We start from the raw sequence: 11,423 nt of genomic DNA on the forward strand, positions 1-11,423 counted from the left end.
GAAAGAAAGAAAGAAAGAAAGAAAGAAAGAAAGAAAGAAAGAAAGAAAGAAAGAAAGAAAGAAAAAGAAAATCATCTGGCTCTCGTTAGGAGAGCTGGGGCTGTGGCAATATCACTTACTCTACTTCCCTCCGCTCTGTCTCATGGCTAATTTGCAATCCTATAATGCTCCATTACAAAACAAAATAGCAACATGGCTGCCCTAGTTAGAAGGATGGAGTTGGGATTTTCACAGGTTTCTTTCTTAGAAAGCTGTCATTGCGTGCACCTTCTGGACCTTCTCTGGAAAGAATCACCTGCAGGCTTTCTTCTACCTAGCCTAACATGGAGTCTTACACTTTTAAACTCATTTTTCTTAGAGGAAGCTCTCAAAGTCACTTAGAAAAATTTTCCTCATTGCCTGAGGTAGTAAAAATTCAATGAAAACAGCATAGACTAAGCAAAACCACTCAAAGGAAAATTAGTGGAACTATATGTTCATGGGTTTTGGAAAGTTCCACATATTCCTAGGTATCTAGAAGACTATATATATATATATATATATATATATATATATATATATTTGTGAGGATGATCAGGGTTATGAATTGAATTGTATTCTCCCAATTCATATATTGAGGTCCTAATACCTAGTACGTCAAAAGGTGATTTTATTTAGAAATAAAGTATATAGTGTAAAATAAATTCATATAGGTGCTCTTAAATTTGGCATAAGTAATGACTTTATAAGAAGTAGATATGAGGATAAACACATAGAAAGGCAACATCAGGTGAAGAAAAGGAAAGGAGACAGACTCCTACAAGCCAAGGAAGGAGGTCCCCACAATTCCCTTGACAAGTCAGTTTTAAACTTACAGTCTCCAGAAGCAAGATAAATATTTTTTGTTATTAAGCCACATTACTGCTCATATTTGGATGTGGCAGTTCTAAGAAATGAATGCATCAGGATAGTTGCAGACTCAGGAAAACCTAAGAAGGTCCTCTCAGCGCTGATTGGCCTGTAGATCCTGTATAAGTGGGAGTGAAAGGCTAAAGCAAAATTGGCTAGTGCTGATTCAGTGTTGAAAGCATAACACTGTGAACACAAAGCCCTCTGCAATATCAGGAGGATCCCCAACCTAAAACATTAAGAAAGAGTATTCCTTGTCAATTATTGGCTAATGTGTAATGTAAGTAGAAAGATATTCCTATGATTGTACATGCAAGTCAATGCAGACTTCAAAGAATTGGTTTGGGAAATTCAATTTATAAAATAAAGCAATAAAAACTGTAGGAATAGAGGGGATATAATTTCAAAAGATGTGGCATTATATGATTTAAATGATTAGTTTTCAATAAAATATACAGGAAGAAACAAAAATGCACAGCTTGTGCACAGAGAGAAAAGCAACCAATAGAAGCTTACCTGAGAAAGAAAAGACATTGGAGTTGCAAATAAATAATTGAGTTATTAAAACATATTTAAAGAAGTAAAGGAATATCTCGAGAACTAAAAAGAAAGTACCACAAAATCTCATCAAATGGAAAATATCAACAAAGAGAAAAAATGATATAAATTAAAAAATAATTCTGAAGTTAAAATGTAGAGTAATAGAAATGAAAACTCAGTAGAAAGCTAACATTCCATTCCTATGACTGCTATAAAAATATTCCCACAAACAAAATACACTTATTCTCTCCAAATTTGGAAAGTAAGCAGTCAGGGCTCAAAATCAGTTCTTCAGGCTCACAAACAAGATGTAATTCCTTACTCTCCAAATGGAGAACCTACTCCTTGTCTCTTTCAGAGATTGCAAGTGTTTCTGTGGTTGATTAATTTCTAGCTCCATAGTCACCCTGCCTTCCCTGTCCTATCAGGCCAGCTCAGCCTGGCCTCCGCTCACAGCACGGAAGGCTGGCCTGGCTAACCCCTACATCCAGCATGCAATGTGAGCGCTTCAGCTCAGCAGGTCTACTCACTTATTATTTTAAACAAAGGAGGCAGAGCATTGTAGTAAATTGGTATGCTCCTTTGTAGGAAGTATTGAAGCTAATCTTCTGATAACTAAAAGGAGAGATGTGACAAAGAAAATAAAAGAATCAGTTTAAAAAGCTTGAGCAATGCCTTTAGATTAAAGGAAAAAATCCAGACAAACAGAAGGATAGCTACTGAGATAAGTGTCTTCCAGGGCCCAGAATTAGAAAGAAGCACCAGATAATAAGTACTGTTTTTGAGATACTGTGCTTTGGAAATATCATGCTGACACTGTAATTGAGACTGGATATTAAAACTACATTGCATGTGTTTATATGGTAGATAAATTAACGTGATGATTAAAGGTCCATTTTCACCACTAACATCCCGACGGGAAATCTAAGAAGTTTAGTCATTTGATGGTGCAATGTCCTGGTGGTGACCGAAAACACTTAGGGTTTAGCAACACACGGAGTTGAGAGCGTGACAACTGATGAGCTCCAGGAAGGAAATTCGACTTAAATATAAGAGTTTCAAACTATGCGTACTCACAGCTTTGTATTCCTAAGCAGAGCTCAGTGTAGGGAAAGAATCATTAGCTCTTAGCCAGCAGGGGCAGGCCTTTTGTGCTCCAATACACATAAAAGAAGCTGCAAAGCAGTGTGATCTCAGCGTGGCTTTCTAGGAGAAAGGGCTGAATGAAAAGGAAAATCCTGCTTGCAAGAACACGGAACACTTTTCCTGTTGGGAGCACGGGTTCTAACAACCTAACAGCCAGGTGCTTAAGCATTATGACCTAACTTCTGAATCTTGACACACATATTTTATACTTTAACGAAACGTAGTTTAGATAAATGGAACATTAGCGAAAGCAGAATGAATTTAAAGGCACTTAATAAAGGAAAGAATATTACTGTTTAATCCGTGGCATACATGTTTTACTAGTTCAGAGAAATATTCACAAAGTCAAAGAAAGAGGTGATTATTTTCCCCCTTCTTCAAAAAAGCAACAAGTGTATTTTATAGGTGACTTTCACAGTTTCTTATGCTTCAAACACTAAGGATATTTTTTTAAAACTTTAAGCAGATGTAAAATTTGAGTAAATATAATTTTTAACCTGTGCTAACTTTGGAGGTGACTTTGTTTCCAGGATTAATACAAAACAACGCCACCTCAGAGAACTGGCTATATAAATTCTCACAACTAACACATAAGTGTCTGTATCACTTTTAGGAAGCTAACTGTATAGAATTTGAAGTTTTCTTCATTGTTAAAGGTATTTTGACTTAGCATTTTAACTTTATTTTTGCAGGAAGCAGTTATTAGACTGGTGTTTGTAAAGGCTGTCATTTTGTCCTCATTTGCAGTTTGGTTGCCACGAAAGAGACCAACAGTGCTAGATCCCGAAGCACTCCAATGTCACCTTCAGACTTCCTGGACAAGCTGATGGGGAGGACATCAGGGTACGATGCAAGAATCAGGCCTAACTTTAAAGGTAACTCTTCTGTTTACTACTTCAGATAACAGGTGTTTAAAAAGTATTAAACAAGATACATTTTAAAATTGTTTCTGCCAGAAATTCTAGTTTATATTCCCATCAACTGCCAAATATCTTATTAGTCACGTAAGTGTACAAGGATGGTCTTCAGAGGTATTTTAATGTGCTTCCTGTGGATCTCAGTGTTCTTAATTTTAATCTCAGGGTATTTTAATCAGCTCCCATTGTTTCCTCTCTTTCTAATAATTATGGCCTTTATTGCCTTCACCACTTATTTCAGGAATATGCGTGTTTGAATGTGACTTTCCTTTAATTTTCCTGTCTGTTCCATCACAAACTAGAATAAAATCTTCTTTATGGGCTGGTAATAAACAATGTCACTTTATTTTTAGCAGTGTTTTGTGGTGCTAGAATTGAACTCAGACCAGCACATGCTACACAAGCACTCTGCCACTGAGCTAAATCTCCAGCTCCTTCTTGCTTTGTTAATGCCATAGAAGGGTTCCATAGTGTCCAGAATCAGCTTGTCAGCTTATTTACTGCAGAAGGCACTACATTGAAAAGGCTACTCTTTTTTTTTTTTTTTTTTTTGGTGGAATCCAAGATTGAACTCAGGCCCTTGTGCTTGCCAGGGAAGTGCTTATTCCACTAAGCCATCTCCCTGGCCCCTGAAAAGGCTACTCTTAATGTTTAAAATATCTTACTGCTTAAAAATGTTTTACATGAATTTTTAGAAAAGAAAATAGAAACCAACATAAGAGGACTACTTTTTATTCTTATGTCTAATGCCATGATAAGTAACATATTTACACAGTTAATATTAGATGAATTCAGAATAATAATATATTTTGGAATTTAATTTTAGGAAAAAATTAGAATGCCGCCTTATTCTTCAGTTTATTTAATCTGTCTTGAATAATATTCTAGTCAATAATGAAGATATTCCATTGAATTAATTACACTATTTTCATCATTGAAGGTGGAAAAAACTCTGTTCTTTGCAATTATTATTCATTTTCCTTATCTTTGTGAGAGATAAAAGAATTGCTTAGCAGTGGTGTGAGAATTAGAGAAGTAAAAATGTCAAGAGTGACTAACACTGGGGCCAGGCAGATGGCTCAATAGAATAAGCACCTCACTGGCAAGCTCAAGAGTTTGAGTTCAATCCATGGTTCCGCCAAAAAAATAAATAAATAAAAAAGTGTGGCTAACACATGGAAAAGAAGGGAATAAAATTTATTGATAATTTATCACAAAAATTATGAGAGGGATTGCTTCAATTTTAAATATAATTTAAGATTTAAATTGTAGATACAGTCCCTTTATTTGTTTTGAAGCTCTCAACCCTCACATTTTTTAAACTCATAAAAAGAAATTATTGATTATCATGCTGTTTAAAACAAAAAGGTACAGCTTACAGGTATATAAAGCAGAATGAAAGAAAAATATCTCATTATTAAGATTCTTTATCAAATTGAAAAAGTATCCCTGCTATTAATCAAAAAATTAATTTTTAACTGATCCCAAAAGAATAAGTAGTTGCTATATGAGTAAGTCACAAGAGACATAACTAGCAACTAGTAGATTCATTGCAAGGACACTACATTCAGGGACTTAAAAGCGTGGTGCTCTGCTGAAAATTAAAATGGAAAACATTGGTCTTTAACTATCAGTGAACATATAAAAAACATATAGTCTCAAAATACAATTTTAATACAATAAATAATTGGTTCTGGTGCCTTCGCTGTTTAGTTAGAAAGTTTACTTCTATTTTATAATTTCATAATTTAACAGATAATAGAAAATTTAAACCATTTTAAAATGAGATTATTAGTACACATATAAGACCAGGTATTTCTACAAGCAGTTGGTTTTGCCTTAAATAAGTACTGATTCTTTTTTAAATAAAAATATATTTCTTGGAAACAGATATATCCAAGCTATTCAGAGGTCATTAGATTCTTCTTTTTTTTTTTGCAAATAATTTAATTTATGTATCATTTTTAAAATTTAATTTTATTTCATTTTGAAGATTAAAAATAAATAGGAGCAAAGACATAAGCAGGGTAATGTACAACAATAGATACCTTACAGATTTTCAAAACAAGAACAGCAGAGGTCCTTAGATTCTAAAGTAGAAGATTCCACACTGCCAGGGTCCATAAAAAGCATGGGAGAAAAGAGATCATTTATTTTAAATGGTTCTCAAAATGTTACTTTGTACTGTCAATATTAGAAACAAAGAACTTTGCATTTGATTAACAAAAATAGTAGTATCAATTATAAAACAACTTAGTGTATTTTTTATACTACCACTCTTGCCTATGTCATCTTCCCAGAATCAATTGTGATTGACAGCAATACTCTCATAACTTCATCTCTAAATTAAGAATATTAAGCATTTTTGCTTACTGCATAAAATATACTAATGTACTGAAATATATAATTACTTGTCTTCCTCATGGTTAACATAAAGATATTTGAATGCTAATGAAATAAATTCAGTGCATAACTAAGATGATTAGATGAAAGAAGTTGAGGAAGACCATACCTTTCGCTGTCAGGTACCTCCCTGTGATTTGTCTCAGGGAACTGAGAGACCAGCACATCAAATATCGAAATATTAAATGAAAGAGCTATGCCCCTGATAATATTCAAGCGATTAGCTCCTTGTGGAAGCTCAAAAGACCAAAAATACGTTTACTTTCCATATAGATTGAGTTGCTTTTCCTTCACCAAAACTTTTTCTAGGGAATTTAGCTAGCTATTCCAATCAATCAAACTGACCCTAACTCCAGCCATGAGTTAGGTATTACATATGTTTTTCCTTTCTCTATATCAAAACAAGCAATTAATAATGTGAAAGTTTAGGTGCTACTACAGTAGTCTGAAGTTTTTTTTAATCCCTATACTACCAAAAGTAAATACAAATTTCATGAAATCCTCATCAAAATAACAATGGGATTCTTCATAAATATAAAAACAATACTGAAAATCATATAGAGCAAGAAAATTCCACAAATATAAAAAGCAAGCTTGAATACAGAGAACAAAGCAAGAAGCATTATTATACCTTTAAAAAAAACATTACAAAGCTCTGGTAATCAAAATAGTGTGTGATTTCATACAAACAAATCTCTATGCTAATGGGATGAATAGACATTGCGAATGTAAATCCATTTATATACAGTGAACTGAATTTCCATAGGGAGCTAAAAACAAATATTCCAGGAAGCCCCTTCAATAAACAGTTCTGTTGGCCAGCCAGCCAGCTCAGCAGACTAAATCTCCCACTTAGGCAGATTGCAGTGGCCAGGGTTCAATCCCTGGCATGTGGTGTGGGCCCTACCCATGGGGCGTGCTGAGATGCTGATTGAGACTGGGCATGTCTGCATGCACCTATAATCCCAGTGCTTGTGAGGCTGAAACAGGAGAATCACTACAAGTCCAATCCACATAGAGAGACTCTGTAGACCTTGTTCTAAAGACAGAAAAATATACAATTAAATAAATAAATAGTGCTGCAAAACTAAGTATCCACATGCAAAAAAGTAAACTTTACCCTCTATTGCTCACCATATTAAGAATCTACTTGGGGCTGGGGAGATAGCTTAGCAGTTTAAGCATCTGCCTAGTAAGTGCAAGGACTCAGGTTTGATTCCTGGTACTGAATACCATGCCAGCCCTGGAGCCCTGGGCATACCATGCTGGCCCCCAAAACAGGGCATGGTGGTGCAGGCCTATAATCCCATCACGGAGGAGGCTGAGACAGGTAGATCAGTATGAGTCTGACCTGCAAAATAAGACCCTGCACCAAATAAATAAAAGATTTTAAAAAATCTATTCAAATTCATTAAAAACTTATTACTAAGAGAAAATGATGGAAAAGTTTAAGGATACTGGGATGGGCATCATTTTTATGGGGTAAGACCACAAAGCAGAGTGTAAGGGTCGAGTTGCCGTGAAGGAAGACCCCAAGAGTCGGTCTCTCATGCAAATCACAAAGGGGAAGTTTTCTTATCTACATATACGTAGGGCGGTCTGCACACGCAGGAACAGAGCGCGCCTTCAGTGTAGCAGGCATAGTTTTTTAAAGGCAAAAATCACAAAACGGGGAGTGGGGTGGGGGGAGCAAGCAAGTTACAGAAGCAAATCGCATTGGTTAGTGTAGGTTGACCTTTACAATAATTGGTGAGTTACAATACCGGATGACCAAATGGAGTAAGTCCGGGGGTAGCTGAGGGGTCTAACCTTGTGGTTAACCTCCCCCCCATTTTGTGGTTTTTGCCTTTAAAATCTATGCCTGCTATACTGAAGGCACGCTCTGTTCCTGCGTGTGCAGACCGCCCTACGAATACCTCATGTTCCGGGAACATTTTTAAGAAATCGAGGCATTGTGACCTGGGACATTATGTTGTTATGGCTTTCAATAGTGAGGCCTTGGGTTTGGGAATGTATGTCTCTTGTAAGAATTTAAACAAGGGGAGGGCCAAGGGCAACTTCTTGGCTGACTCAGTTGTTTTAGCTGTTTTCCAAGTAACGGGACCCCATCCAAGGTTTTCTTATGTCCTCTTTGTTTTAGGAACATGGATTTCTCAAGCTCTAGGGCCGTAAACCAGTGAGTGGGTCCTTTTAATTGAAACACATTTTATCTATTTATTTCTGTATGTGATCTTAAAGTTATTTGGGCTTTACACAGAGAAACAGCAAAAACAAACTCACAGAATTACATCAAACTAAAAGTTCATTTCAAACTTCACACCAAACTTCCTTTCAACAAAGGAAAACCTGAGTGGGGAGCCATCTTTTAGAGGAGAGACACTTTTGTAAACCGTACATTTGATAAGCGACTAATATAAGGACTTCAAAGTTCTTAAAAGGAAATACAACACAATTCAAGAATATTCCCTAGGCCTAAACAGACATTTCTTTTAAAAACATATGCAAATGGGCAACAGCTATTGAAAAAGTGGTTGCCAGGGAGATAGTTCAGTAGAATAAGCACTTGCCTGGCAAGTGCAGGGTCCTAAGTTCAATCCCTGCTACCACAAAAAAAAAAAAAAAAAGTTCAACATCACTAATCATCAAGGAAATTCAAATCAAAACCAAGATGAGATATGACTTTACTCTAGTCAGTATGTCTACCATTAAAAATCCAAAAGATAACAAAAGCAAATGAGAATGTGGAGTGAGAGAACCTGTACCTTATGTTGGTGGAATTGTAAATCAGCACAGCTAATTAAACAGAGAAGCTCCTTATAATTCAGCACACTCACTAATGGGAGCAAGTCTATCCAAAGGAAATCAGCGTGCTGAAGAGAGCTGTACTCCCATGCCTACTGCCATTTACACTACTGGCATCATAATAGAACTATTGACCTAAAATTGAAGTTAATCAGCACTGCTCAAGTGACAAATGGATAAATAAAAAATGGTGCATGTACACAACGGAATACTCCTCAGCCATAAAAGAATGAGATCCTATTCTCTGTGATAACCTAGAAGGTATTTAAGGATACTGTTAGCTAAAGTAAGCTTGTCATAGAAAGAGAACTTCTGGGTGATCTCACCCACACACGAAAATTTAAAGTTTGATCTCTTAGCTATTGAGAGTAGAACAGTGATTTTCAGAAACCGTGGAGGGAAGGCCCAGACAAGAATGGATGGGGGAAGGCTGGTCAATGGGTGCTCAGTTAGGAGAAATCAATCCTGACATTCTATTCTACTTAGAGTGATTATAGATGATGATAAGGTGTTTTTCAAATAATCTGAAAGAGAATTGTGAATATTTTCATTGCAAAAAAAATGACAAATGTTTGGAAAGGTATATATGTTACAAGAAACTTGACATAATGCCTAACTTTTTGAAACATCATGCACTACACTACAAATATTTTCTTAAACTTGGAAATCATTTAGTTTTAGAACTTTGATTTAAAGAAAAAAAAAGAAGCACAATGAGAGAAACCAACGTATCACCAGGCATAAAATACAGACTGTAGATAGAATTCTTCGATTAATTCGGCCCAGTGAAGCAAGTGATCTTACTGATATGAAAGGTTGGAGGACCAGAAAATCTCAGGGGCTGAAGGGAATAACTAACAATCTTTCTTAAAAACAGTAGTATCTTTAAATCAGACAGACAAACAGGCAGTCAGACAGACAGATGATAGATACACAGATAATTTGAATATGTATGAATTTTACATATATTTATGTATCATCTATCTTCCCTCTGCATTAGTACTACTAAGTTTAATTTCTACATTTCGCCAACAGGCTAAAAACAATATGAAAAATAATGATATGAAATATTTTTCACTTTCAGAAAGGAGTGAGGTTGACATATTTTCTGAGCTCTGATTCATCAATAATCTTTTAAGTGAATAGTAATGATTTAGAAGGGTTTGAATTTTACTGAAAATTTGAAAGTGAATTGTGTCTATCCCCTTCCCACACAGTCTCCTCTGTTCTTGACACTTATTTCTATAGTTATCATGATGGGTGGACCAATCTTGGTACACTATTATTGACTAGAGCACATAGTTTGTATTAGTGCTCATTCATTACAGTGCACACTTTTTAAATATGTTGAAAATGCATAACAACATGAATAGACCACGCCTATATTATGCAGAGTAATTTCTCTGTCCTGTAAGAGAGTTTTTGTGTTCTGAATATCTCTCTTTTCTTCCCTCCCCATTACCCCACTGTCTGTCAACCCCAGCCTATGTACTGTCTTTTGAATGTTGCCTTTTCCAGGATATCATGTATCACAGTTATTTTGCTCTTGTGGCTGAGACAGAATACCTGTCACCTAAAGTTAAAGGGGGAAAGGTTTACTCAGCTCACAGTTTGCAGATTTTTCAGTCTGTAATCCACTGGCTCCAAGGCAAAGTGACACATGACAGAGGGATGACAGTTCATGGTAACAGAAGACTCAAAAGCAAAAAAAAGCAAAAGGAAGGGGAAAGTCACCTTTTTTCTTGCATTATAATCATTTTATGTATTTGATATTAAAGAAACTTACGTGATTATCAAGCAACAGAATTCTAGATGTTTGCCAATGTTGCTCCAATACATGCTGACATCTAAAATTAGATAAAAAATAAAATTTTATTCCTACTACACTGTATATAGCCTATTATATTCTAACTCTGGACACTTATCTTTAGAAAGATTATTGCATATGCTATATTTTGGTTTTTATGACTTATTTCTCCAAAATAACTCATCTTTTAAAAAATATATTTTCCTTTATCATCTCTTTCTGACACATTTCCCCCATCCCTTTCATACCACTGTCCTTTACCTTTACACATAATGAGATGACCTTCCAAGTCCATGATTTGATAACACAGGTCTTACTTTGTATATTTTTAATGCTTTGGAAGATTTTATTTCTTTAATTTTAATTCTGTAATTGCAGTTTGTTCTGCTCAATATCATTTTTACTCTAAGCCATTTCTGTGAATGTGAAGTTGTGTAAGTTGAGTTACAAGTATCTAGACAAGTACATTTTGACTACACATGTCAGTGACATAAGACAGCAGTTCCTTGCCTCAGTTTTCTGTTGGCATGTGTGCCGGTGTGTGCATGTTTATGAGAGAAAGAGGGGGGAGGAAAAGGAGAGTAAGAGAGAGATAGAGATGGGGGTACAGACTCTGTTCCCTGGGTGCAGCTTCTTTACCTTAGTTGAGTGTTGAGTTTTGACTATGCTTGTCAAAACAGAGAAAGTATTAATTTGAGGCACCCACAAGTAGCCTATTATTCCTAATTGTCAGCAAAGGTATTGTTACTTATTCAAAAATAGAAATCCTCGTATGGTGCTGTGTACTTGTAGCCTTACCTACACTGTGACTGAGGTGAAAGGACAAGTTGCGTACACAAGTTCAAGATCATTCTGGGAAACAGAACAACAGCCTGTCTGAAAAACAAAGATCCATGAGTCTAAGTACTAAACCAGCATAT

The 11,423-nt window shown here is 35.6% G+C and overlaps 1 protein-coding gene across 2 annotated transcripts in view; it reads left to right on the forward strand.

Moving 5' to 3' along the window:
- Window positions 1-11,423, forward strand: part of Glra3 (glycine receptor alpha 3) — a 203,652-nt gene that overhangs the window by 44,593 nt on the left and 147,636 nt on the right. For both annotated transcript variants that reach the window (XM_004640224.3, XM_004640223.1), the window contains exon 2: window positions 3,322-3,449. In XM_004640224.3, the coding sequence (XP_004640281.1) occupies window positions 3,322-3,449 (128 nt within the window). The remainder of the gene's footprint in view (window positions 1-3,321; window positions 3,450-11,423) is intronic.

This window comes from Octodon degus, unplaced genomic scaffold (assembly GCF_000260255.1).
Source record: "Octodon degus isolate 3935 unplaced genomic scaffold, OctDeg1.0 scaffold00121, whole genome shotgun sequence".
NCBI lineage: Eukaryota > Metazoa > Chordata > Mammalia > Rodentia > Octodontidae > Octodon > Octodon degus.